The sequence below is a fragment of the Aureobasidium pullulans genome, assembly GCF_000721785.1.
Source record: "Aureobasidium pullulans EXF-150 unplaced genomic scaffold scaffold_7, whole genome shotgun sequence".
NCBI classification, from domain to species: Eukaryota; Fungi; Ascomycota; class Dothideomycetes; order Dothideales; family Saccotheciaceae; genus Aureobasidium; species Aureobasidium pullulans.
The window spans coordinates 1,089,935-1,116,701 of record NW_021941027.1 but is presented as its reverse complement, the minus strand read 5'-3'; the positions used below and the strand labels follow the sequence as shown (position 1 = coordinate 1,116,701).

At 49.0% G+C, this 26,767-nt stretch overlaps 11 protein-coding genes across 11 annotated transcripts; 6 read left to right on the top strand and 5 right to left on the bottom strand.

Annotated features, from left to right (window-relative positions):
* The first annotated feature begins 1,437 nt into the window (after positions 1 to 1,437).
* Positions 1,438 to 3,545, top strand: M438DRAFT_344921 (uncharacterized protein). Its single transcript, XM_029905330.1, has one exon. It carries the CDS (start codon positions 1,739 to 1,741, stop codon positions 3,434 to 3,436), a length of 1,698 nt encoding a protein of 565 aa, XP_029761821.1. The 5' UTR covers positions 1,438 to 1,738; the 3' UTR covers positions 3,437 to 3,545.
* A 320-nt stretch (positions 3,546 to 3,865) lies between these two features.
* Positions 3,866 to 5,147, bottom strand: M438DRAFT_364688 (uncharacterized protein; the record flags this gene model as incomplete). Its single annotated transcript, XM_029907747.1, has 2 exons — positions 4,665 to 5,147; positions 3,866 to 4,610 (listed from the first exon to the last, which is right to left on the bottom strand). The coding sequence occupies exons 1-2, from the start codon at positions 5,021 to 5,023 to the stop codon at positions 3,866 to 3,868; spliced, it is 1,104 nt and encodes a 367-aa protein (XP_029761820.1). The 5' UTR covers positions 5,024 to 5,147.
* A 436-nt stretch (positions 5,148 to 5,583) lies between these two features.
* Positions 5,584 to 6,581, top strand: M438DRAFT_344920 (uncharacterized protein). The gene has a single exon (XM_029905329.1). It carries the CDS (start codon positions 5,748 to 5,750, stop codon positions 6,318 to 6,320), a length of 573 nt encoding a protein of 190 aa, XP_029761819.1. The 5' UTR covers positions 5,584 to 5,747; the 3' UTR covers positions 6,321 to 6,581.
* A 721-nt stretch (positions 6,582 to 7,302) lies between these two features.
* Positions 7,303 to 8,676, top strand: M438DRAFT_334508 (uncharacterized protein; the record flags this gene model as incomplete). The annotated part of the gene is made up of 1 exon (XM_029903717.1): positions 7,303 to 8,676. The coding sequence occupies one exon, from the start codon at positions 7,303 to 7,305 to the stop codon at positions 8,674 to 8,676; it is 1,374 nt and encodes a 457-aa protein (XP_029761818.1).
* A 400-nt stretch (positions 8,677 to 9,076) lies between these two features.
* On the top strand, positions 9,077 to 10,926 carry M438DRAFT_272094 (uncharacterized protein; the record flags this gene model as incomplete). Its single annotated transcript, XM_029900533.1, has 2 exons — positions 9,077 to 10,435; positions 10,492 to 10,926. 2 exons carry the CDS (start codon positions 9,077 to 9,079, stop codon positions 10,924 to 10,926), a joined length of 1,794 nt encoding a protein of 597 aa, XP_029761817.1.
* A 4,563-nt stretch (positions 10,927 to 15,489) lies between these two features.
* On the bottom strand, positions 15,490 to 16,800 carry M438DRAFT_271181 (uncharacterized protein; the record flags this gene model as incomplete). The annotated part of the gene is made up of 2 exons (XM_029900460.1): positions 15,490 to 16,599; positions 16,645 to 16,800. 2 exons carry the CDS (start codon positions 16,798 to 16,800, stop codon positions 15,490 to 15,492), a joined length of 1,266 nt encoding a protein of 421 aa, XP_029761816.1.
* Positions 16,801 to 17,350: 550 nt separating this feature from the next.
* M438DRAFT_373985 (uncharacterized protein) lies at positions 17,351 to 18,733 on the top strand (the record flags this gene model as incomplete). Its single annotated transcript, XM_029908464.1, has 1 exon — positions 17,351 to 18,733. One exon carries the CDS (start codon positions 17,351 to 17,353, stop codon positions 18,731 to 18,733), a length of 1,383 nt encoding a protein of 460 aa, XP_029761815.1.
* Positions 18,734 to 21,314: 2,581 nt separating this feature from the next.
* Positions 21,315 to 21,779, bottom strand: M438DRAFT_272081 (HET-domain-containing protein; the record flags this gene model as incomplete). Its single annotated transcript, XM_029900532.1, has 1 exon — positions 21,315 to 21,779. A coding segment is annotated over one exon (465 nt), but the record flags the coding sequence as incomplete, so codon positions are not given.
* A 795-nt stretch (positions 21,780 to 22,574) lies between these two features.
* On the bottom strand, positions 22,575 to 23,144 carry M438DRAFT_271588 (uncharacterized protein; the record flags this gene model as incomplete). Its single annotated transcript, XM_029900496.1, has 1 exon — positions 22,575 to 23,144. One exon carries the CDS (start codon positions 23,142 to 23,144, stop codon positions 22,575 to 22,577), a length of 570 nt encoding a protein of 189 aa, XP_029761813.1.
* Positions 23,145 to 23,607: 463 nt separating this feature from the next.
* Positions 23,608 to 24,759, top strand: M438DRAFT_271581 (TPR-like protein; the record flags this gene model as incomplete). Its single annotated transcript, XM_029900494.1, has 4 exons — positions 23,608 to 23,649; positions 23,725 to 24,188; positions 24,246 to 24,420; positions 24,520 to 24,759. The coding sequence occupies 4 exons, from the start codon at positions 23,608 to 23,610 to the stop codon at positions 24,757 to 24,759; spliced, it is 921 nt and encodes a 306-aa protein (XP_029761812.1).
* A 393-nt stretch (positions 24,760 to 25,152) lies between these two features.
* M438DRAFT_317378 (uncharacterized protein) lies at positions 25,153 to 25,896 on the bottom strand (the record flags this gene model as incomplete). Its single annotated transcript, XM_029902743.1, has 3 exons — positions 25,153 to 25,387; positions 25,658 to 25,751; positions 25,845 to 25,896. 3 exons carry the CDS (start codon positions 25,894 to 25,896, stop codon positions 25,153 to 25,155), a joined length of 381 nt encoding a protein of 126 aa, XP_029761811.1.
* Positions 25,897 to 26,767: the final 871 nt, after the last annotated feature.

Sequence of the window (26,767 nt, the reverse complement as noted above, 5' to 3'; positions counted from 1 at the left end):
AACAATCCTGCGCCCGTTCGGGTGTCTTGCAAGCCTGGTTGCTCTTTCCGAAAGCGCTGCATCAGCTCCACTACTCGGAACTCCACTAAAGTCCCTATCATCAATGTGAATGACGCCGTCGATGGAGCACTGAATGCTACCGCCTGGGTCCTGATCGTATGTTGTCTCTCTGGTTGATTGGACCAATTCGAATATGCCACCCTGCTTCCAGTACAGCTATACTCTCTACATCCTCGCCAATTTGCTGGTGATATGCTGAGAAGTGTGCCCGTCAACAACATTTACCATCAACGACAACTGTTGTCTCGAGACAATCCGGGCGTCATCAAGCCGAACATCGACACCTTGTACTCAAGAGTCGTGCTCGACCTTTCCCACAATGATGTTATATTGACCATTTCAAAGATTACAGATGGGAGATACTGGTATTATCCGGTTTATCATTCGTAAATCAATCAACCTGACGACAATGAATCGCAGCACGGTGGTCTTGTTTATGGTGCAGGTGCTAATGCATCTTATGATGGCCATTTCCAGGTTTTGGTGCAGAATGCGAATTCTACTCCTCCTGCTTATTGGACGGGCAATTGGTTACCTGCTTCCAATAGTTCATGGTAGATCTGTGAGTTTGCTCCGTCCATCACTGTTGTGTGTTTTGCATTTGCTGATGATATGCTACAGTACGTTTGTATGCACCTCAAGATGCCCTGACCAATGGCTCTTATGTGTTCCTACGCAACAGAACATCACCCAGATCATCTAGACAGGTATCAGCGACCCATACCGCCTCAACAATTCGTTTGCCGCATAGAAGAAGGGACCTCAGAATTAGAGGGGCATATTCAGACCTTCTCTTTGCATGATACAGGGAATATATTTAGTGTGAACAGAACGCTCATCACATACGGCCACAGTCAGCTGAAAACTGGGCATCCCGTCCGCTCTGCCATACATAAGCAGTTGAACGGCAGATTAGTACTACGGTGGGTGACCACGTGGGAATCCCTGCTGCTGTATGTTTTATTTTGTTCTTGAGTATTTTCCTTTTGTTTTTGCCATGCATTTGTTCTAATCTTTATGACTGTTGTTCTCAATTCGAATACGATTATGACTGTCGAATCTAGTCTAAGCTGTAGAGGTTGTATCTAAGCAAGCCAGATGTATAGCTCGGTGGTGTCAATTAACGTGATCCACTATATATTTATTGTCAATTTGTCAATCAAGATATACTAAACCGGTTATCTCAGTCGCCACCAGTTCCCTCATTAGCCACGAATGTAGCTGGGCGTTAACTAAAGCAGGGTGTGACGACCGATCAGCTAGGGAGCTCTGTGGAAGCTCCATACCCACTACCGAGCTTTGTCCGCTCTCGTTTTTGGCGCCGTTCTTGCCTCCAAACTACAACGCAATTACTCGTCAATATGCATCACTCGGGCTATGCTGCAAGACACGGATGTTCTCCGGCGTCTACTAGACGAGCCTTGAAATTGTCAGCCTACGTGTCACAACAATAGCAAGTGCTTTGCCGAATGTGATTCGAGATGCAGAATTAACGCTGCTGTGCCGCAGCGGCGCAGATACGCGCCAGCCCTACAGCATCAATCTATCATCGAATCACGCCTCACGCAACTTTGCTGTAAAGGATCGGAGCGATCATGAATGATGAAGGGCGGTGTTCCTCATCCTTTTGAGCTCAGGTGCTCTGTCAAAGTTACGACGTCGAATTCCGAGCGGAAATATGAACTTTAAGCATATCCCATATATCGCTCTTGAACGAACTACGACACGGAAACCGAGATCTGTGTTTTTTATTTGTTTCGGGAGTGCTGTTCTTTTGATTGCAGCTTATCGATTTTATACTTCGAGTGTCCATCCCAGCGCAGCTGCCCAGTCCCAATCGTCAACATTTCCAGCAACACCAGCCTGTGAGATATGGCCAGGCTGGCGCCCCACTATACCCAGTAGTTTTCCCGCTGATGATACGATATTATCCTCCTTGCGCTTAGGAGCCACTGAGGTGATGTCGGGGATTTCAGAGCGAGGCTGCACACCTGCGAAAGAACGTCTGGGACCATTTGGTCACTCGAGCGGCGATACCCAACCAGATCATCCACCCTGGAGCGAGGTCACGTGGGGAGCGCTTCAAAGTGACTGTGCAACCAAGCATTATGGTTCACAACATGCTGATCGAGCCATACCACGGAGAAGGCTGACACGCTTTGCACACGAGACCGCCAACGGATCGGATCGATATCCGCAAGTTGATGCGACGACTGGCCGAACCGCGATTGTTCTACGTGTTTGGGATGCCTACGAATACTCAGACAACCAACTCGCGTGGTTGCGCGCCATGATCACCGAGCTCTCCCTGGACACCAGGGGTCGCTTTCAAGTCTTCATCCTTGTTAATGTCAAGGACAACTCGATCGATTTGTTCGAAGAAGCTAAATATCAGGAGGTTTGGGAGCGAAGTGTACCACCGGAGTTTCAGGACACGGCATTGCTCTACAATGAGGCCATCCTTCGCGAATGGTACCCCAAAGTTGGCGAATACGGTGCTCAAGATCAGATGTACCAGGCCTTGCAGATCTTTAGCCAGACGTTTCCCGAGTTTGACTTCGTATGGCAGTTGGAGATGGATGTGAGACTCACAGGTAATGTCGCAAGGATGTTGTCCAATGCTGGCGATTGGGCTCGCGAGCAGCCAAGAAAGAACCTTTGGGAGCGCAACGGTCGCTGGTTCATACCCGGTCTATGGAGAGATTATGCCTCTTTCTCTGCAGATGTGGACGAAGAATTCGGAAACCACGAAGGTATTTGGGGACCCCATCCATACGCCAAGTTCTATCTAAACCCGCAGGGCCCTCGACCACCAGTCAAAAGGGACAGCACGTGGGGCATTGGCGAAGAAGCCGAACTGATCACTCTATCCCCACTCATCGACCCAGTCAATACAAAATGGACGTATGAAAACACAGTCCACGGCTTCGAACCGGCACTGAACCTTCCTCGTCGCATGGCCATCGTCAGCATGACACGCACATCCCGTCGCCTCCTCCGATTGATCTCGTCGGAACAACAATCCACCGGCTCCTGGGTCGTCAGCGAATCAACACCAGAGACCTGGTCTCTACTACACGGTCTAAAAGCTGTCTACGTACCCCACCTCATCGCCTTCAACTTTAAACCTCAGAATGCCAGCCTCGAAGCTTCTGGCAAAGAGTTAGATAAGATGCTGCACAAAGGACCACGATGGAATCTTGCTGGGGGCGAACACGCTGGGCTGTTATGGTGTAATGATGTAGGGTTGTCGGAGCAGAGATGGTTGGGTGCGAGTTATTTCTATTGGAAGGGCGATGCGCCGAGGATTTGGTGGGAGTATACTAATGGGACTTGTACCTATCCTTTGGTATTGCACCCTGTCAAGCAAGATTAATGATGCGAAGGGATAACGAGGGGATGGGAGGTAGGGATGAGAATTTGGCAACCATGTTTTAAAACCATTCGCAGATCATGTTCATGCCAAATTTAAAAGACGTGCGGTAATGTCGAAGATCTCCAGGACAATTCTGATATAGTGTACCACTTTTATTTTCTACGTATGTGAGGTGGATCATTTCTGGTGCTAAAAACTGGAAGATTTAGATAGACCGAAGCAGTTCACCAACGGAACAAGACCGGCGGCCGCCGAACGATACATTTGTGTTTAGCAGCCAATGGGAGTGGTGAAATAGCATAAGTTCACAATATGGGAGCCAGACAACAGGGATGCGTCATTGCACTGAGTTCACCAATCGAAGATGCACAAGGTCAAGCGAAATCCGAAATGTATTATATCGTCAACTTTGACTCTACACGATTCTTCTCACTGATTGTTGGCGGCCAACTCATGTCTTCTACCGGTCGAAGACAACTCATAAGGCGCCTCCCTCAAGATCTCGGACTTGCCAACGGATGAGGTGCTGCGAAGAGAACTAAACCTGTGATCAAAGGGATGCAGTGATTTGTTTCCTCCAGTCTCATAGTATTGTCCGGGAAATGATTGAGAAGGCTGGTCATGCCATCTCTTATCGTGCTTTGCTTTGCGGTGACGCCAAAATGCGAAGCCGAGAGCAGCGAGGAGGAGACCGACGCCGATACTCACGCCGACAGCGATGCCGATTTGAGAAGTTTGGGAGAGACCAGTGGGCGACATTGTTGAGGAGGGTAAGGCGGGGTCTATGCTTGCGGCAGGTGAAGATATGGTACCGACAGAAGTTGGTGATGCCTCAGTGTTCACTTTCGACAAGACCGGAAGGTTTGACGACGTTGTCTGAGAGGATTTTGTCGTGATAGAGGACGAAGTGGAAGTGGAAATGGTGCTGGACGAGCTTGGTGTAGTGGTAGGTGTAGATGAAGCCTCAGCCACCGATGTAGTTGTCGCTGCAGCCGATGCGCTGGTAGAGCTTGAAGTGGTAGTCGCGGCACGGCCGTCAAGGGTTGTCTGGAACGCAACAACTACTGCGTTACTCGTTGCCAAGCATCCATAGGAATAGAACGAATAAGAGGAGCTGGGAGCGTATGTCGTGCCATAGAGTAGGACAGTGGAGCAGTAAGGGACTTCCGAGCCACTGGAGAAGGATTAGCAGCCGCACATGGTATCTGAGGGAACACACAGAACGTACCAAAGGAATTGTTGATCCGAGATCAACACACCTGCACCCCTGTTCGAGTTTCCCATTGCTTTATAATCAAGACATGTCGAGACATAGCCACAGCCAACACCTTCTGAGCAGCATCCAAAATTCGGAGCTGAATACGGTGTTGTGTAATACGTGCACGACTGCTGGGGACCACATGTCACTGCAGAGGACCATGCTCCGCTGGTGTATCCGCAAGTCTGAGCATTCGTCAAAATCGCAGGAGGGTTGCCTCGTCGTAACTCTTGGATCAGAGTTGTTTGCGCAACCGTTGACAAGGATGGTAGAGTGTAGGGTGAAGCAGTCATCTGAGGCCCGTAGCCAGTAATTGCAGGTGTGAACATTGTGAACGAGAGACCAGAAGAGAACGATTCCTGAGAGAATTGATAGGCCAAAACACAACAGAAAGCAGCATCAGAAACATATTGTGCTTTTGTAAGCACGAATGCCCCCAGCCATCAGATTGTTTATAGCGACTTTGCATGCAGTCTTGATGGGGTCTTGCTGAATGGCCAACCACGTCGCGCAATAGGCGCTGAGCGAAATGGTACATATCAAGCGCAAATATGTAGGGCGCGGCTTTTAGTGAATTGACAGGGCATATGAAACACTATCATGCGCCGTTGATGTGACGAACGGGGCGACACGGAATCATGCATGCATGCAAACGTATTGGTGATCAGTCTCCTACCAGCATTTCTTGGTTGAAGCATGCAAAGGGTGTACGGTAGAATATTCCGAAGCGCGCGCCAAAATTTGACTGACTCGTGGTTGCTCGGAACCAGACTGTCGGGTACCTGTCGCCTTAAAATTGGATCCAGAAATGTGAACCGGAACAACGGCGATATTACTGTTTGCAAGCGATGGGCGGGCGAGAAACTCATAAGTGACCCTCTCGCCAGAGTCGCAATTGCGGCGAGGGTTTTCGTCTCAACCAGTCCATGAATTCTTTAGAAATCTGTTGAAGATTAGCGACTTCACTTGAACTTATAACAACTCACTCTGTCCGAACCTCCATCCACATAATCGTCGACCAGAACTGCTTCATCCAAACGCTCTCAGGACAAAATGGCCATGTCCCAACCATACTTTACCGCCACTGTCGTGTATGAACACGTTTGGAGGATCTATGAGACACCCAAAGAGACATCTACATACACCACACACTATGTAAACTCGCCAGGCAGTCACACTGGATATGCCATAATTGCCAACACCGCTCTTCCCTCTTCCGCACAGCTCGAGACAATTGGTATAACGTACTCGATATCGGCCGGAGAGTTATCCACCCAGCATGTCTTGGCGACAGTAGCGACAAGCATGCCCACGTCGTCCATTCAGCATTCAACTCAGACACCATGGCTCACTGCCACGGGTATTGCCGCTCACACGCCTCAATTGACCAAAGCGTCATGTCATACGACTTCGTTAAGCCATGGTTTCCCCTTGTTGTATGAGACTTACTCTGGCTATCTTCAGATGCTTCTGTTACTGCTTTTTCTTTGTGGCTATCTCTTGTTGCGCCCCAAAAAGGCTCGACGTAGCCAGGATGACAGTCTTGAACAAGGTGGAGACAGGCTCAGAGATCTTGGACAAGCGTTCATCGATGTGAAAGACTCTACTATCACTGCAAAGCCATAGTCGAGCAATGATATTGATCAACGGTCGCTTCTTGGGTTACCAGCACAAACCCGTCGCGCTTGGCCACGTTCTGACGCTTCGCCTTGCGACACATCAGTCTCGACGCTAAGGCGTACATCAGAGGCTCTGAGAACGATGTCGGGTCAGTCTAATGTGAGGTTTCAAGCATTCGACTTTCTCTGTGAGGGGTATTGCCAGTCGTCGATGATGTTATGGATAGTTAGCGCGGTAATGAGAATGACACGCTGTGGTGTTTGCGGGGTCAGTTTATTCGGCCAACACAGACTTTTGACTCTAAGCTGTGCCTTGCTTCTTGAATCTCCCTCGATCTCATTCGCTTGTAACAGTCTTGGTCGCTCCTCGGCATGTCTTTAAGGCTCCTTCGCACTTGTTGTTCCCTGAGATGAAGTACGAAATGGCAATATGATGAATTCTGTTGAGCTTGGCTGCCTTTCATCACATGCGTGTGTCCTGCTGATGCTCCGCCGCTTCTGCCAGCGCCCGCACGTCCCCTGGTCTCTCCTTCCTCCATGACGACCCCCTGACCGGTTTCTTCATAAACACAGCATGCCCTGCATTTTTCCCCATCTTCTCGTCTTGCTCAGCCGTGCGCAGTGTCACCAATTCCAAAACAATCCAGGCTGACGAGGCTGCAAAATCACATGAAATTTGCAAAAACGGTCAAAGGTCGGCTTCTCAGCTGAGGCAAGCTTTTGGGGCTGAGGCTGTCTGTATATATGCACGACTGCGGTAAGCCACAGCGAGAAAGACAAGGATAGCAATTCCGCATGTGCTGACCATTCCTTGAGTCGTTGTCGAAAATATATCAATTCCCACTGACCCGTCTTTCTTCTTATCTCGTTTGTCCTCATCTTGTACATACTCCATTCCTCCACTGAAGCATTGGTTTCACGTTTTCTTCCTGCCATCCAACATTCGAATTTACAGTCCACAACACAATCAGTTGTCGCAATCACTCAACATGCGTCCCACCTCGGAACCTCAACGACTACTGGTCTTCTGTGATGGCACCTGGTGTGGACCTGAAACAGACACACGAACCAACATTCAGATTCTGGCAGAGATGACGGGTATCGACATGAACAACCCGAAAGGGTCGAGAGAGCTCGAAGACCCAGCACGAAAACTTCGTGCCAAGTACTTCAACGGCATCGGTCTAGGAAGCACTTTCTTCGCCTATCTATTCAATGGCGCTACCGCAAATGACATAGGAACCACTTGCGTCGAGATATATCAATACATCGCCCAACACTACCGTGAAGGAACAGAAGTCTGGATGTTTGGTTTGAGCAGAGGTGCCTACACAGTCCGTTGTGTCGTGGGAATGATCAACAACTGCGGCATTGTCAAGAACCCTTCTCGCGATCTGTGCGACCAAGTCTATCGCATCTACTCGTCTCCTTACGATGCCGATAAGCCATCATCAGCGCAGAGTAAGGAGTTCAGAGCAAAAGCTAGTTGGGACGTTGCGACACCAGTCAAATTCATGGGCCTCTTGGATACTGTCGGTAGCATCGGCATTCCATCCCTAGATGCTGGCAATGGACCATCATACCCTACGCTTTGGGACCAAGTCGTCTCTAGCAGTGTTGAACAAGTCTATCACGCCTGCTGCCTACACGATCGCTTATCACTGTTCCAACCCTGCTTGACGAAGCGCGAGCGCGACAACGGTAAACCGTCACCCACTATCCATGAGATGTGGTTCCCCGGTTGCCACTACGACGTCGGACGCCAACGCTTCAAGTTCTTGCGGCGAAGAGCAGTCGACCCACTCGAGCGAGTCCTCTCAGTGATACCAAATCTTTTCTCCGGTACGCTGGAGCCGAATGACGTATTGGCGGATGTCGTATTGCGATGGATGCTACAAGCAATCGATAACGAAATGCCCACTCAAACAGCCATTCCCGATATTCAAACTCAAATTGCCAAACTTGAACAACAAATCAAATCTGGAAAAGATAGTGTTGGCTCTGGTGACGTTTACTCACCACAGAAATCTCTCCTATACGCACCTTTCGGCAGAATCATTTCTATTCTACCTCAGCCAAGGATAATCTACGACACTATCGCTGTACTCATGGCTCTCCGCGACCGTCGCATCCCAGATGAAGGCGCGCATGTCTTTCCTTTCGAGGAACACTTTGAAGGTGGAAAGAAGAGTATCAAAGAGCTTGGCAAAGTTACAAAAGAGAGATATCCTAGCCGCACGTATGAGAGTTGGCAGGCTTGGAGTGCGTATTTTCCACAAAAGGACGACCCGGCATTCAGAAATGGCGATGTGTCTGGCCGTGGCAAGATTGATGAAGAGCAGGTGGGGGGTAGCGAGCAGTAAATTGATGGTGTGTTCAGGGACGTCTGTAGTCTTTGTTGGAGGGACTTTTTGTTGATGGTGTTGATGCCACTTTTGTTCGGCTATTTTACCACTGTTTGATCATCACCGCGATGGCTCCGTAAGCCTTTGTTTCCATCTTTGCTTACGGTTTGACCTTGACACGTCTGATTGTGTCGCAATCTGGCCTAGAAAGAAAAAGAAAACAGCATGCTTGCACTTCAGCCCGTGATTGATCACTTTCACGCTTGCCAAGCTTGAAACAGATAGACACGACCTGCAGCTTCCCGAACTCTTCTGTTTGCACCGCACCTGCCATTTCATCCCATCGATTGGACCTGATCTCCTTCCATCCATCTTCACTTCTCTCCCAACTCGCTGTGGCACACAGAAGCAAAACGCAATGCGTTCAACAACTTCAAGCGCCTATGGCGGCCGAACCTTGGACACTCTACCTACTGAGGTCAAGAATAAAATCTTCTCCCACTTCCTCTTGGGCAAGAACGTCAGATACTCCACCAAGGGCAAACAACCTGGCCACAGATACAAGTTCGACATTTCCATCATGCGTGTCAATAAGAAACTCAACCAAGACGCGTCCATGTATCTCCGAAGCCACAACGAATTCATCCTCATTCATGCCAAATGGTTTGCCTTTGAGATCGACCAAGGCAGATTCCTCCCTTACGTCGCTGTCGGAAATGCGGCCAAGACGTTCAAATCTCCCACCGTGGAAGCCACGATCAAGCATCAGAGTACCAATTGTGGGTGCACTCCTGGCTCAGACTGTTCTGTCAGGCACCAGACAAAACCGGAGAAGGTCACCCGTGCTCTGTTGATGGCCGAAGATCTGAACATCTTCATCAGACATCTCAAACTGGCCTACCATATCTGGCCAACCCTTCCTATCTACATCCACTCAGCGCCTGGCGACAGTCTTGTCGAATGGTCAGCCAGTCCAGCCCAGACACACATCGACTTTGTTTGGAAGATCCACGAGCCCTTCCGTCAGGACCTGACTCAGGCCGAGCTCCGCAAGCGTCAGATCAGACTGCTGGATCCCGTCTCCAAGCTTGTCAATCATGGACAGAAGGTCAAGATACTTGGTGCCGAACATGATCTTGTCTCCAGCACAGTCAGAACCATGACGGCACGCCTGATCTCGCTCGATGTCGTAGGCTGGGATCTTTACGACCTCATCAAGGCCGAGAAGCAGTACTTGGATCAGCTGCCCAACCATCAAACAATGAAGCAACGTGGACTGAGCGACGCCTACCAGTATATCGGTTTCCTTGGATGGCTCTTTCCTGACAACAACGAATCAATCTCGACAGCCTTCGTCTTCAAGGCCGACTCTCTCGGCTTCGACACAGAGGGTGTTCCCTTGGCGTACTGGTCTATGGAAAATGGACAAAACGACCAAGACACCTCCTGTTGGCAATACGGCATACAGATCCTCAGTCTTGAGTGCATGCTTACTCTGGCAAAGATGGCTTTGGACATGAGGATGCATAACTCTTCCAAGTTCTTCATCCACTTCTGCAGCAGCATCTTGAACACCGGCTATTTCGCTTTTCCCGCCGAGATCCAGTCAGCCGTGTGCCATTACGACTGCTTCCTCTCGCTTTGGCAATCGGGCAATCAGAAACGTCCCAGCGCATACACTGATGTCTTGCTTACTCTGGACAACATCTTGTTGCAAGCCGGTTTTCAGGACGAGTATGTCCGTCAGGACAGGGATCGAGTTGCCCGTATTGTTTCAGTGAGTCTTTCCTGTTTCTTTCATCTTCACCAACACATCCACTGACCTTTGTTTAGAGGGAAGTCAAGATCTCCAACAACGACGTACAAAACTTCCCTGGTCTCCATCGCCGCCAGCGTATCTGGAACACGAAGGTCAACCTCCACCGCCCTGAAGGTTCCAATTCGATGTCACTGTCGCCTTCTCTGTCTGCTAGCCTGGTCGACTCCATCACCCGTATCGCCGACAAACGCATTACCGGTCAGGAAGATTCGGAAGAGGATGAGAGTGAAGATGAGGCCGAGCACAGCGATGATGGTGATTCGGATGACCTTGACGGCAGTGACGAGGATGGTTCGGACGAGGTCGAGGACAGCGACGAGAATGACCACGTTTCTGTTGGCGTCTTCAATCCTCGTCATTCCCGCGGGGAGACCACCCTCCGACTTCGCACTGAGACAAGATCAGATGGAACGGGAACCAACATCGTGCTTGTTGCAAACAGGCGTTGATTGGCCACGATCATGGGATTTAAGTATTCTGTGCAGCAAATGAACCAACAGGAGAGACTAACTACCTATGTCATTTTCGTAGTGAGCTATAAACTCATACCAATTCTAATCTCGTTCGTATCACAATCAAAACAAAGCTTCACTGTCTCCGTAGAAGATGTGTTTAGGAAATATCGAGGAGTGCTCTGACATCCTCGGCGTGAAATATGAGTCTCAGGTCTCCACGATCAGATGTAGCGTTCCAGGTCCATGAACCGGTTCTTTTGGTCACGGAGTATGTTACCCCTGATCAGAAGGAAACTTCGCTGCAGAGTCATTGACCCGATGGCCTTTGCCTTCTTGCTTCTCTTTCGGGAAAGCACTACTACTCCTAATGCATAGGAATCCATTACCACCACAGGCGTGGCATGTAGATCTCAGGATGAGCATACTAACCTTCCTCGGGCAAATCTCCGACATGTACTCGAAATCATTGGCGGAGGTATAACTTCTATAGATGCTGCAAGTCATAAGATATGCTGACTCTACACCATGTCAATACATCCTCAGTTGAAACCTTGTATAAAAACCAGCGACCTTGTTCTCAAAATCTTTCTTTCTTCCTACCAGAGAAATCCGCAAAGCTTGCGAGGAGCGAGAAGGTCTCGTTGGTAGCAATTGATTAAGGAAGCAGAGCTTAACATTGCAAAGGGAAAGTCGAACGCTGAGACCTCAACCCCGAGAGTAACTTCCTCAAGTAAACACGATTCTGCCCTCCACTCCCCTTACTTAAATCAAAAGAAGCATCTTCCACCAAAAACACAGTCAAGCACAAGGGTTTTCGGCGTCAAGAATCGTAAGGATGGGAGAGATAGTCGCGCGGAGTGATTCACAGATCGATTAACATGGAGCTGTGGAAAGTGTCAGGAGAGCTGTTCATCAGGTCTGTAAATCCTCTTGTTTAGTCATCGCTTCCTTGTAAGATGTTGCTGCACATTTGGCTGGTTGTCTGTTATAGGGGCGGCTTTTGGGTGATGGGATTCAGGGACCTGTGGTCCTGGTTTTCCTCTAACTTTCCAAGTCCCCAAACTCGTCAACAGGTTGAGAGCCCAGACGTTGCTAGTGTTTCCATATCTTTCAGGATCGCTGCCGCAAACGCGTTGTAGTCAGGCACTCGATGGGACCCGGATGGTGGTGAAAATACTTGTCCGATGCTTGGAGACTGGGAAATGGTAGTGGCACACTCTGATATTGGCGACTTCAAAATGCTTTGCTGAAAGCGATGATCGAGCTGAAGTTCCCGGTGGATGGATGTCAATCAGAGATACATCGAGGAATATTTCATTTCTATCCGCACACGCCCTCGGAGGTCGAGATAGAGTCCAAGGATATCCAAATTTCGTCAGATCTCGATACCAAGAAGTTTATGGATAAGATGGAAATTTTAAAATTGGTAGTAGGGAGATTGGAAGCGTATGTAAATCACGTCACCGTTCTTGCTGACTCCATTGAAGATCGAATACTCGATGACCTGATCTTGGTTTGCCTTAACCCTGTGGAGTGTATGATCTGGAGCGCAGGATGTGAAAGATTCCAAGCTATGTCTAATGCCGAGCCCGAATGGTAGAACAAAATCAAGAGATCAGGTCTGTGATTCCCGCCGTCTCTTCCACATATCCGACTGCCTTTCGCTGAGACCTTTGAATCCAGAAAATGCAAAGCCTTCCAGGGACGAGCAGGGATATAACTGCATCATGGACCTGATGACTTACTTACATGTGCGTGCCTCCTTGACAATCTATCAAAGAGCATCACTACTCCCATCTCCGTGGTGAGCTTTCTGGTCGCAAAAGCAATCCAGGCGTGCCCTTTCGGCCCTGATGACATTTTTCTCAGAGAGCTCAGACCTGCTTTCTAGTCTGTGGAGATCAATTTTGATTCAAATCTTGCTTTGTGCAACTGCAGGATCTTGGATCGTAGCGAACACGCTATCGATGGATCATGGTATCTCTTAAGGACATCATGAAGGTACTGAGATGATCTTCGACGAGTTGAGGTAATGGAGGGTGTGAACAAGGAGACATGGGAGAAGTATGAGAAAACACGTAATGCCGGAGCGCTGATTTGAAAAACGAAGTTAAGAAATGAGGAAGCTACCAGCTATAGTCGTATACACTCACCGTTTCAGACACCTTCTCTCCTCTTGTCTACTTATAAGGAATGAACTCGCTATGTTGGCAAGACTATAGAACTTCAAGCTATTTCTTCCAGAACATGTTCTCGCAAGCTACAATTTCTGGAGCACATTGAGCATTTCATGACAAGGACTGGGAGAATAAGTCATTGCATCTTCTACCTCTTTACCTAGGAGTATGCGATTTTACAATCTCAAATAATTCGTACTGCCAAAGGAACGAAGTCAACCAGGTCAGTGATATCTGATTTTCTCCATTAGTCTCAGTTATGCCGTTGATGGTTTTACTTGCAGCGCCTTCCCGTGTCTGAGCTTAGCTAACAGGAAGGGGGCGAGGAGAAAAACGAACCCATTAACCTCGTGGTCTCACTCGTCGCCCCCTGATCTAGCAATCTTCCAGAAGGTACAGTAGCGCTAGCTATGTATTGCGGAAAAAGTAGACCTTCGTCATGAACATCATGTCTTCAAAAGAACTATTGCTAGTTCGGATCTTTAAGCAGTGTTAAATAGTCTATCCCAACAATAACTTCCTGCTCGCGAGGACTAGCTACTTAGCTTAGACGAAGTAACATGAAAAGCATGCATCGACACGGAAGCAACATATTTCCATTCCCGATAGTTGCAGAAAGGTCAGAATGTAATTCCAAGGATTCCTTCCTAGAGTCATGTGGAAAAAGGCGATGTAACACATGCTCTGTTCGAGCACCTTACACTATAATGACAGAATCTTCGATTAGTAGTATAAAAGAAACTTTCCTAAACCAAACAACTATACTTGGCACAAATGGAAACAACAACAACTTCAGAAGATGATCTCGGCATCTTCGTTTACATCTATACATATCTACGACCCTACCCCCGCCGCCCGGCGACGAAACGAACGAGGTCGATGAATCTATTTTTGACCGTATACTTACTCCTAACTATGATTCTTCTCCCGAGGCCAGGCGACGAAACGAACGAGGTCGATGAATCTATTTCTAGCTTCTCATCCCGCTCGGCCTTAAGATGTCTTCTTTTCCTCTAGTTGAGATCTGTGGTTATAGGTAGAGATAGAGTCTCGGCGTTGTTGACCCGTGGTTCAACGTCTACTAAGGTCCTTGCCTTTTTCCGCAATTTCATAGTTAATGCTTCTTCCCACGGCATGAGTTTCAAAGGTAAAAACAGTGGGAAAAGATGAGTACATCTTATACATAGGTATAAAAACTTCCCCGTTTCTGCTTCTCTACAAAAATGGTTTGTACGTAAAGGACAACTTGTTGTTGTACTGCAGTAATGCACGAACAAATTGCTCCAAGACTTGCGGCCAGTGAGATGGATGAAGTAATCTCACACACAAGTAACAGAAACCCAATTTTCTGCTTTCGCACATATTGGGGTTTTGAAAGGTACTTCTGTAATTTGTAAGACGGTTTACTTTTTTTGTACCATGAAGTAATGCACGAACGAAATTTGCTCCGTGGCATGTGTCCAGAGAGAATGGATTGAAGTGTGATAGTTATTACATCCTTTGGATTCTAGCTGTTGTCGTGAAATCCCTTGCATCAAGGCAGAAGATGTTTTTCCATGATTTGACGTCGAGTAAGGAGACATCAAGTTATAGCGATGTTCAATCATGACTTGTCAAGCGACGTTGAAACCATATTAATAGCCGTCCAGCGTGGTAATGTCGACGCATCCACAACATCACAACCTCCCCCCTCCATCTCATCTCCAACCCCAGTCTCATCCTTAACCTCATCCCCACCAGCAATCTCAACATCAACTTCTTCAACCGTCTTTTGTTTTTCCCCACTCTTCCCACTATCCTTCTCCTTTATTTTAGCTTTTCCAACCCAACCTTTCAAATTCTTCTGTCCCTTCTCAATCGGTGGAACCTTTTCTGGACTGGAATACCACTGCCATCTTGCACGTTGTTGGTATTCGGCAAAGGTGATCTTTTTGTTTTTTAGTTGTTGATCGCAGCGCTGTTTGCGTTTCTGGAAGGCGGAGTTCTGGGCGCTGATGCTCGGAGAATTGACCATGGCCGATGCTCCACGGGACAAAGACACCTGGGAGTTGGTGAATTCAAACGCGGGGGCTAAGCTGCGGTAGAGTCAGTGGATGGAATGCGAATGTAGCAAGGAGCGCTAATGTACCACAAAAACTTGGACTTGCGAGACCTCTTTGCGAACTCGCGTGGGTGATCCGAAGTGGTTGTTCGTGGCTGTCCGACAAGAGAACAGCGCAAAAATACAAGAGCGCAGAAGAACATGAACGCGAACACGGTGTGAAAATGCAGTGATAAGATCTCGACAGTAACACACGCTTAGCTTTCGCTCCCAACACGAATGACATGTTCTCGAGGGCGAATCATAGAAGGCCAGTGTTGCAATACACAGACAATCGGATCAATGCCCCTGTTTCTCAACATCACAGGCCTGGAACTTAGTCCGCCTCTTCTCTATAATCAATACTGCATCATTCTTGAGCGCCTCTACATCCACTGGGTCTTTCCTTATCAAGTCTCTTTTCTCGCCCCATTGGGCAGACCAGGACTCGTGGCCTCGTCGGAGATGTGGCAGCAGATCCCACCTGGTCAGACTTTCGACTTCTGCGTCGCTCAGATTGAGCCATGCGTACAAGTCTTGACGCCGTTCGGATCTTTCGCATTGAGGCATTGTAAAACTTTCCTCTCTTTTGCGAAGAACGCCGGTCTTCTCGTCTTTGTGAAACTCCACGCTCGTCGGCCATTGGAATATAGTAGCCTTGAGATGAGAGCCTATCCAGCAGGTGTAGGGTGAGTAGCCAATATCTTGAGGCGGTTTTGACCATCGCCGATGGAGTCGTGAGACATCGCATCCCACGCCGTAACATAGCAGCACTGTGGACCCAACGAGCAGAATGACGGAGTATATCTGGGCGACCAGTTGTGCCATTCCGATAGTCACAATATGCACGGCGAATGCAGCCCATCCTAGCCATCGTAAAAGATGATAGAGCGTATCATTGAACGGTTCTGGCTTCCTGGTAAAGACTGAAACGATGAGACCTTGCGGAAGGAACATAGTAACCGCCTTCGAGTCTGGCAGAATGACTAAGGTCTTGGCGTACTCTACTTCTGTGGCTCCAATATCAGCCAGTGGCACTGGTTCTCCTTGTTGGGCATCGATGGCAGAATGCTTTTTCTGGCATGTGTTGACGTATTCAAGAACGCGGTGATCGATGGCTCTTCGATTTGCAGACACTATAAAGGCCCGAACGATCACCGAGATAGCAACAACCAGCGCATTCGTGAAGCCGTACCAATCTCCAGACAGTGCAGTCATAATCATGAGTAGTCCAATGGAGCAGAAAGAAATAGTTGCCGACGCGATCTTGTATCGAAGCCAATCATTTGGCTCGTTGACGACTTCCCAATACACGATACTTCGGGTAATTTCGAAGCCCTGTACTGCCATCCACCGGGTGAACCAAGGAGCAATGTCCGTGGATGTTATGCCACTGCTAAGATTGTACAACTTGACAGCATTCGTCTTCTCTCTGATCTTGTCGGATGCAATGACAAAGGCGCCCAGTAGAGGCATGTATTCCAGCCACCGACTAGCAACCAGGCGTCCGACAGCGACATTGACTTCTTCGGAGCCGAGGAGGGTGACGAGGCCAAGTGCGTCTATTTGGAAAGGCTGCCACTGGAGTAACGAAATCCAAGGATATCCCATCGTCTACTTGTGCTGTGCTGGATGATGATTTGATCGTGTCTGAGAAACCAACATTCTCTGGTCAATTTGAGGGCGCGGCGCGTATTTGACCGAAGTCTAGTATCCTATCGATGGCGCACAGCCTTACCAGACCACTGCATCTCTTCACTCTGTCTGACATTCTTCAGTCAGCCTGATTTGTGGCGCGGCGAAGGATCCCAGATATTGCTGCATGTAGCCGCCGGAGGACTGCGATCGACGTCCGTGGCGTTTCGGACCTCTGGCAATTACACGACAATATTATTGTAAGTTGATGACTGAACTTGTTAGAGGGATGAATGGTGGTTGGTTTTTGACTGATTAGAAACACATGAGAAACATGCTGGAGCCAGATCGAGATTGAATGGATTATCAGTCTTAGAGGTCACACAAAAGGCGACGTGCTTTGCGGGAAGGAAGGAGGGGCTGAGCTCAGGTGCTCCTGCCACCTCTCAATCTTGGGCCGACACTCGTTCTGTATGTATATAAGACAGGAATGTCTCCAACCATTCCCAATCACCACGACTGCAGCATGGCGCAGCAAGAGCAAGCCATCCGCCTCAGGAACGTCGTGAATCAAGGTCGCTTCTTTGAGCTGCCTTTCGACACAATCTTGTTCCTTATCAAAGCAGCATACTCGCACGAGTTGGAGACTTTGAAGTCTGCATATTCCGTCAAGTCAACGAATCCTGAGCCCGTACCAAAAACGCCATCTCCGTCTCAGATACTGTACCGCGTCGACTACGATGAAATAAACAGGACTCTGACCAGTATTCAGTCACTGTTCTGGATAGCCAGGAAAGACTACACGTCATTTGTTGGCGTTCAAGCAGCCGAGACACGGCTCTCTGTCACCTCGTTCGAATGGATGGTCGCATTGTTCGAGAACACAATCGAAACGAGCGAAGATTTGTACACCTTGATCACGTCAATCATCATCAACGATCTGGGCAAGTCTCCCTCATTAGCAACGGACTACTACACCATCACTCACATAGATGTGGCAAAGGACAACCATGACGTGATTCTGTACAAAGCAATAAGAGATTGTCCGCATCTAGTACCTTCTCTACAACATTTGCGTCCACAACAAAGAGAAGATCTGACAGCTGGAGTAAAACTGGCAGCGACGCTGAACTTTGGGCAGCTCGCACAAGCTGAGAATGTACCGGCTTCCTTGACCGGACTTGAGGCCATGAGAGGCCGTCCCCATGCTTTCAACATGCACTTCTTGGAGCAAACACTAGACGTCGCAGGAGCAGCTGGTCATGTGACGCACGGATATGCGGCCAAGCTGATAGAACCGGTCTTCGAGTCTTATAGGATAGCCCACGATGTTGCACAAAGTATCTTGAGACATGGAACCAGTTTGAGGGTTGGCTATGATCTCGTTCTGAAACATAAAGTTCGATTTCTCGAAGCCGCCGGATGGGCTGAATCGGCATTTCTGCACGTCGGCAAAGCAGAACATAGAGCACTAATGCGACTGCTGTGTATTGGAGGCGCCTCAAGCGTCGACGATGCGAATTTGATATATAAGACATTTCATCACGGTCTTCTCGACGAGGAGCGAGAGTTACTAGTCGAAGGGCTGAATCGTGATGGTTCGGCTCAGCATCCTGCAATTCAAGCAACATACATTCCTGCGATGTACCAGATTGCCATACAGAACACTAGCACTGGATCTGACCTTGAGAAATACCGAGCGTTGAGTGCGGTCCTTCGATATCTGGCCAAGCTGTTGCGTGTTGACGATGTGGAGGCTGGTAGACTTTTTCCAAAAGTCATGGGGATAGAGCGGGATGTGCGAGCGAAGCTTTGGGAACCCCTTATTTCAGATCGGTTCCGGCAAGCTCCGAACATAGTTGACCGAGTTGAGCTGCCAGAATTTGGTCCTGGGATGGGGGTGATGTAGGATATCTTCGACCAGTAGTCCCAGTCTCGGGAGGACTTCGTTTCTCAGAAACAGGTTCGCGATATCTTATCTGCTTCTCGGGATGAGACTTGCGACTTTCTGGAGTAACAACTAGATCAACCAATGGAAAGCGCTCCAAGTTCTTCTCATGTGCTCTGAATATTCTTTCGTCCATGAGTCCGTCCACAACGGCTTCACCGACTATTCGAGTGTAGTTCCCGTCTTTGCGAAGGACATAAGGTGTTCGTGCACCTGGTGCGACTGCTATCTCATCTCCCAGCTGTGCCGTGCATGGCCCGAAGCCCAGTAGACCGTTTTCTGTACAGAACATCCTGGCGGTCGCTGATGGTGAAGAGTCGATGGGTCCGTCTACGTCCACTTGATTGGCTAACTCTGTCAGCTCGTGCAAAAGAAGGAACACTTGGTGCCTAATTACACCCTCTCGTGAGCCTAACGACCGGTCTGGATACTGTCTAGTGGGCATAATAAGCTTGCATTGAGGCATTGTTGACAATCGTTGTGGATAGTCTCCAGACACCGGGTCATCTATGTCTATCAATGGCCATTCTGTGGGCGTGAAATGCTTGTATTGAGCCATGATAAAAGCACTGAGCCACCTATTAGGCCCCAGTACTGTGTCGGTGTCATTTTCCTCGGAGAAATTTTGAATGAAGTATTGAAACCAGTCCATGGGAGTAGTTGTAGTGGCAGAGGCGTACATGGTAAGGAGAAACCTCCAAAACGACAAATGTGACTTTGTCGTCTTGGACTCTGCTGAAAGTTCACGCAGTTCAGACATAAGCCCGATGTCTTGGCATGCTCGAGACCATGAATCGCAGTGTTGGTGGCTATCTTCAGTGTTCCAGTCGTGGGGGGTGTGTTCCATCTCTCGGTATGCTTCAGGATGACCCTTCATGATGCTTTCCAGGTCGGTTCTCAGCATGAAGCCAAGACCATGATACAACACAAGTTCTAGCGGAACATCCTGGGTAGACCATGACATATGTCTTATGGTTCCCGGGTAAGCAGGGTCCTTCACTCGGAATATTGTATGCCTATTGTCCCGGTCCGCAACCCTGAAATATCTCCCCTTATCGTCCGAGAGTCGAAGATATCTCCCGAGATCGAGCGAGGTCTTGACCGTTTCTGTGCTTCCGTTGTTCGTGCGTCGCTCAAAGGTGACATCTAGAATCGGTCCAAGTTCCCCAACATACACCGTTGGCTCGCGCAATGACGCAATTTTGGCATGATCCATAAGTCCGGTGCCGAGCGGATTCAACTTGCCATCTACCAACCCCAAGTGCTTGTTGAGATCGATGACTACACGTTTGCGAGACTTTCCTCGAGGCCTTTTCTCATAGGGACGACTCGAGATTGAGAAGATTTCTAGTAACAGGAACTTATCAGAGGTGGTCGAGGTGTAAAGGTGAAACTCGAATGCAGGCTTTGAAGATTGTTTTCGCACCGCTACGTCGTACCGAGAATTTGATCTAGTACGCTTTGGCTTCTCGGCTTCAATAAAGCGCAATAGGTCAAGTTCGAGACAGAGTAGCCTTTGGAGTAAGTCAGCGATTTTGTATGTTCGAGAAATATGGCGGAAACAATGGTCGAAGATGCTCGAGTTCCGACGAGAAGAGGGTTCAGAGAGTACGAGGTCGTTGAACAGAGATGAAGCCCAGAGAGCATGACTAAGAGATAAGCCTTGAGGGTCGCTCCTCTTGCCGTTTAGCTTCTTCAGGTGTTGAAAACAGTCCGAGTACGTGTTTGTACCGGCAAGAGTTTCCGAGTGGACGTAACGTATTTGATCAACATGTATGCCAAGTACACTGAAGATTGAGCTCGAGTCCCATATACAGCCTCGACTGTTGATGTCGCTCCAGTGTGGACATGCAACGAGAGGTAAAGTCAACGGGTAAGCACATGGAAAGGGAGATAAAATCAACGTTCCATATCTTGACCTGGAAATCCAATCCAGTCCTATGAGACGATCCTGTGAAGGCGGCGCGGAGAAGTCTGGTATCCATGGATGATCTTCGAAGCTGTGGGGCCAGGCCTCAGTCAAAATGTCGAGCGTGTGTTCTTGCATTATGTTGGAGAAGACAGCTTCTGTGCAGACCTGTTCGACCGCCCTGCTGTAATCGGGTACGACGTAATATTTATCAGGTTTGTCGACGAGACCAAGAATTCCAAAGACTTTGTCTCGAGGATCACTTGCAACTCTTGCTTGTGTTCTCAACAACCAATCTCTCAGAGAGTTCGGAAGGGGAGTCCCAATGTGTCCCTGTCTTATCGCTCTCAATGAAGCGAGCGCGATCGAGAACGCGCTGTCCATTTTTCTACTGTCTCGGGCTACTATTCCCACCTTGCGCTCGCGAGGAACTGTGACAACACCCGAGATAGTTTCGAAGATGTCGACAAACTGTGTCCAAGACATTTCGACGTCACCATATAAGACGGAGACGACTTTGGATACTACAATCTCTTGTACCGTCCAAGTTCTCCGCCACCACGCCTTTGTGCCGTGCATAGTCAAGGTGATGATGATATTCAAGTCGGAATAAGTAAAGTCGTTAGAAGCGGGTTCTCCAAGCCAGACTATGACACTGCAAGCGGAATGATAGATGTCGCACATCTTGCCGATTTGCGCGTTACGCTCCTTCAGATTCGGCTGGTTGATGCATATTGCGTCGATCCAAAGCAGTTTCGTTGATTCCTTTCCGCGCAGCCGCCTCAGTGCGTTGAACAAATTATCTGTGACCTCGTAGTTCAAACCACACAATACAATTCTTTTGCCGGAGAAAGGACCCCAAACATAAGACAGTGCCTCATAGTCTCCATTGGAATCTTCATGAGGAGATTCGAGCTGACGCGTGAGAAGCTCACAGCACACATCCTGGTCAGACGTTCCGGGTAAAATTCGCATCAATCGGATTTGCTTTGAAGAATCCTCGAGGCGGACATCAGGGTAAGGGTTATTGCGGATCTGAGAGGCGACATAATCCTGTGTATGATCGATTTGTGCTTCAGCACTCGCGGCTGTTGACATGATGAAGCATCGATTAGGAGATTCGTTGGCGTTCAACAACCGTAGGTCAAGGGGTTCGAGGGGACGACTGCGGTAGACTCGGCCGACTTCAGCACAGCAAGCAACCTAAGTGTCACTTGGGCGGCGATGAAAGCGTCGGATGAGGACCGGATGGTTGCGGAACAAATGTGTTGGCAAATGAAGTGCTGACCACTCGTGGCGTTGTCACACTTCAATGTATTACATGATCGACGCACAGCCCGACCTCACGCTGCGCAATCACGATCAACAGTAAGACGATCCATTCGGTTTTGGCGAGGTCCAAACGAATGGCAGGAGTCCGAAAAATATGCCGAGGCAAAAATCTTTTCCCGGAGACAAGCTTGCCATTTACAATCGGCATATCCACAACGAAGAGCCTCAAAGCACTTTGAATCCCATCTGCGAACGTATAGCGGGTCCCATTTCATGACCAGGTGACGAGGATGACGCCGGTGCAACCCATCAGAAGAGACATCAAGGGCCGAAACAGAATTTCACCGGGCATATCGTCAACTACGGAGTGCCAGTCCATGGCGCTGCTTCCGAGAGAGGTATATCCATGTCAAAGTCGCTGCCGAGACGGGCAGCGTAGCTGATTCCATGGTGAATGCCAGAACTATAGAGTTGACCAAGGCCAAACAACAGAGCCGGTTTGGATCTTGAAAGGTTGAGCACAGCGGACGGATCTTGCAAAGGTGGTCGGGGAGGCGGCGCTTGCAGGTGGGCAGTGCAGCCAAGCAAAGGGCTAGGAATCGAACGATGTGCTGTCAGACATCACTCCTTCCCACCGTCAACAACAAAGTACCTCCCCACCTTCTTCCTCGCAGCACCAAGCACATCCCAGGTCTTCGCACTCTCCCCCTCCTCGATCCTGTCCTGATCCCTCCTGATTCTCCTGTAATATGTCCCCTTGACCTCTTCCTTCTCAAACGCGTCTTTCAAATCCTTCATCCCAATCTCTTGCATTTCAACCCCAGCAGCAGTCTCATCCCGTAAACTTTGCAATGGCGTGAGGCCAGAAACATGGACTTTGCGAATCTCGTTTACAAAGTGGAGATGTGAGGATAGTGAAGATAGCATTTTGGCTTCTTCTGCTGCATCTTTTGGAGGTGGGAGGGCGGAGAGGCGGAGGAGGTGGTGAAGCTGTTTGGAGGAGATTGTGGGGGTGGAGGTTGAAGGAGTTGATGGTGGGAGGAGGGAATCGAGGGACCAGGTTGGTGTTGCTAGTAGAGCTTCGACGTCGATTTTTGGCGGTGGGGTGTGGAAGGCTGGTCGCGTGGTGTGGAGGTGTGCATGTTGGATGCGTGTGCGCAATGTGTTTGTGAGGGATCTAATAGGTGGCATTTTTGTGGTTGTGATGTTGTTCTTTGCGTGGGAAAGAAAGATGGTTATTCAGATGTTCACATGCTTGAGGGCTGGAATTGCTATCAAGCGCACAGCGTCTTCTTATCCAGCGTGCGCACTCTCCCGACGTTCGAGATTGCCAATACCAGCTGTCTGGGTGCACGATGTTCTTGGGATTTTTAGAAGAATCCACAGAGCTCCTTTACTGGACAATGATTGACTGCTCAACAATCCGGGCAATCTCTCAGCTCGATTGTTGTTCGCGACTACGGTTCGAGGCTCCAGACGCTGGGTTGGAAAGCTCATACTGTCGATATCAGCGGCCAATCACGGCTTGGCACGACTCCGGGGTACGTCAGCGCCGAGTGGCAGCTGCCCGAATACCAACAAGGTGTTGCTGTCTCCTAAACATTTCCCGTACTCTGAAAACACACCCCCAACATACAGCAGAAGCCACCTAATCATGGCTTCCTCACTCACAGCTGAGAATGACTTGCTGCAGAAGGTGATTACCTCTATCTTTGCGACGCTCCTACACCTCTACGTTATAACAACATCCCACTAACATGCGCTATCCCAGGCCATCAAGCAAGAAAAGAGCGCTTCAGGCGGCTTCTCCTTCTTCGGCGGCCGCGGCGAGAAATACGAAAAAGCCGTCGAAATGTACCGCGCCGCCGCAAACGCCTACCGCGTAAAACTGACCTCCATCGACGACCCGGAAGTTACCTCTCTCGCGATCCAACAAGGCGGCAGCGCTCTCGAAGCCGCCGCGAGAATCTGCACAGAAAACCTGGAAGAGCCTTTGGATGCGGTAAACCTTTACAACGAGGCTTTCAAGTTGTATCATGAGGTGCAGCCGGAAAAGGCCGCCACTATGTTGGAGATGGCTATTGGCAAGCAAAAGCAGTTGGGAAGATGGAGACCTGCTGCTACGAATACCGAGACGTTGGCCACACATTATCAGCAAGTCTTGGGTAACAATGCGAAAGCCATCGAGGCATACAAGGATACCCTGAAGTGCTACAAGCAAGATCCTGCTCCTGCGTGAGTCTCCCCGAAGTGAAAAGATGGTGCATGACAATGCTGACTGACCAACACCAGACTCGAGAACAAAATCACCCTCGCCCTTTCAGACTTGCAAGCACTAGAAAGCGACTACAGAAGCGCCATCGACGGCTACGAATCCGCAGCAGACAAAGCCCAAAACAACAACCTCCTCGCCTGGAACATCAAAAACTACCTCTTCCAAGCCGGAATCTGCCATTTAGCCACCGGTGTAAGCATCTTCTCTTTTCCACCCACCTCCTTTCTTCCTCCCGCCCACCTCTTCCCTCTCTTCCCCGTACATATCTCTTCTAACTCCTTTTCTCCGCAGGACATGGTAGCTACCTCCCGCGCCTTTGACGAATACCGCTCCAAACACGCACAATTCACCTCCACCCGCGAATTCCAACTCCTCAACGATCTCAAAGAAGCCGTGGAATCCGGCGACCAGGATGTTTTCGCAGACCGTCTGTTCCAATTCGATCAGATGCAGAAATTGAACAAGTGGCAGACCACCGTGTTGCTGAGGATCAAGGAGAAGATTGAGAGTCAGGATGAGGATTTCTCTTAGTCGTGTAGGAGGGGTGATGGTGGGGAATTGGGGCAGGGAGGGTGGAGGGAGGGACGGATGACAGGGTGATAGATGGGCGTTTTTGTCTTGCTTGGGTGGGGGTTTGATATCCTTTGTAGTGAGTGAGTGTGGCCTGTCGTTGATATTGACAGATCGAATGTCGTTATCATTTTCCATTCACACACTCTCTGTGTTGAGTGTTTCATACTCGTGAATGTAGAAATGCACGATGACGGTTGTGATTGTGGATTATGACTTTCAAGTCTCAAGCCCAATCCTTGACTCTCATCACTGGTAATGTACACAACGACATGTAGGAAGCAAAGCCGCGGTGTCATGAAACTATTCGCTCATCTACACGACGACACTCAACCTTTTATTATCCATCTCTGTTCATGGCTTCTTCTCACCCTCTCGAGGGCTTTCACTTCCACCCTGGCTGGCTCCGAATAAACCTAATCCCCACCAAGCCTTTTGTGGTGCAACATCTGTCTTTGCTTCGTTTTTGATGTGTTGGATCTCTGTCATTGCTTCATCTTTTGCTTCGTTCAGGTGTTGTTTTACTTCTGCGCCGATGGATTTGTTGTTGTTGATGTCTGGTATAGAGGGGTCGTGGGATGTTGGGGGGCTGGAGATGGAGAGATTAGTTGGGTAGGTGGAAGGTAGGATGGGAGGGTCAGAGGAAGGAGGGTTGCAGAGATGGGATGTAGGGTGGAGTGAATGGAGAGATGCAATATGGAGAGAAAAGACACGAATTTGATAAAGAAAAAAGGATGATGTTGGAATAGAAAGAAAGCAAAGATCTCTTTGGACGACGATGAAAGGATATCCCATATGTAGAATGGTGATGGAACAAGAACGCGGGTTTGAAAGTCGTGTAGAGGAAAACATCACTTACATGGCACCACCATGTTGCTCTTGGAATTGCTCTACATTCTTTCCTTCTCTTTCTGCTGCTTGTTTTTGAAGTTCTGGTTGGAATGCTGCGAATGCTGTATACATGATTTAGTATCAGTACTCATATTCAACTTCACCCAATCTCGCAGAGGATGCCGAAGGTTGAAAAGGTTGAGATCGAGACTAACCAGTGGCTACACCACAAACGGTTGCGAGGACTGGCGCAATTGCTCTATTCATTATTGCCGTGTTGTTCAATTGTTCTTGTTCTTGAAAAACATCAAGGTCGAAATTCGATGATGCTTGAGATGTCAAAGTCTTGGCGAAACGGAGGGATCGTGACGTCGCTGGATTTCCGTCGCGTGCACGGCGCGTTCGCAGCTCAAATTACTGGAACGCGGTCTAGACGCGTCGAACAGCATTCATCGTCGAAAAGTCATTGTTTGATTCAACAGCATACCTTATGGACAAGACATGAAGGCGAGGTCAAATGAGCGAATGGAGAGATCGAGGTTATGTCCTGGACTCGGATGAAGAGGATGTTGTTCTGGAAGATAAGGATATCAGCACGCCGACGACAGCCGTAACACCACTACGAGAAGCTTCTCCGGAACTGAATGATGATATCGGACCTAGACCCGTCAATGAAGAGACACTGGAACCCGAGGCGCGAACAGCGGACAACCCTGGGCCCTTGTCGAGTCTTGCGACAGACACAAACCACGCGAAAGAGGATCAAGGCGACCAGGAAGAACAACACGAAAATGGTGAAAGAAGACTGGACGGTAGTATACCAGACTTTATCAACAACTCGGTTCCAGGAATCGTCGAGGCTTCAGAAGAGACGGACAACCGGGACAAGACTTTCGACCTTCCACAAGACGATTCAGAGGCACAGCAGAATGCACATCAGCAACCTTCGGCAGGGCAACCAATAGTCTTGATCACCCAGCCTAGAAGAGCAGAATCGCCTCCAGAATCTACCAATCGAAATGTGAGAACGTACAGCCGGAAGTTCAAGCTAGGAGCGTTGAAGAGGATCAAGAGCACGATTGCCACTACGGAGCATGCCGGACAAGAAGAAGAGAAGGATGATGGTTTCACGGACATC

Bases quoted from the DNA above. Each gene is read 5' to 3' on its own strand.
- M438DRAFT_344920 (XM_029905329.1), top strand. From the start codon at position 5,748: ATGGCCATGTCCCAACCATACTTTACCGCCACTGTCGTGTATGAACAC.
- M438DRAFT_344921 (XM_029905330.1), top strand. From the start codon at position 1,739: ATGAACTTTAAGCATATCCCATATATCGCTCTTGAACGAACTACGACA.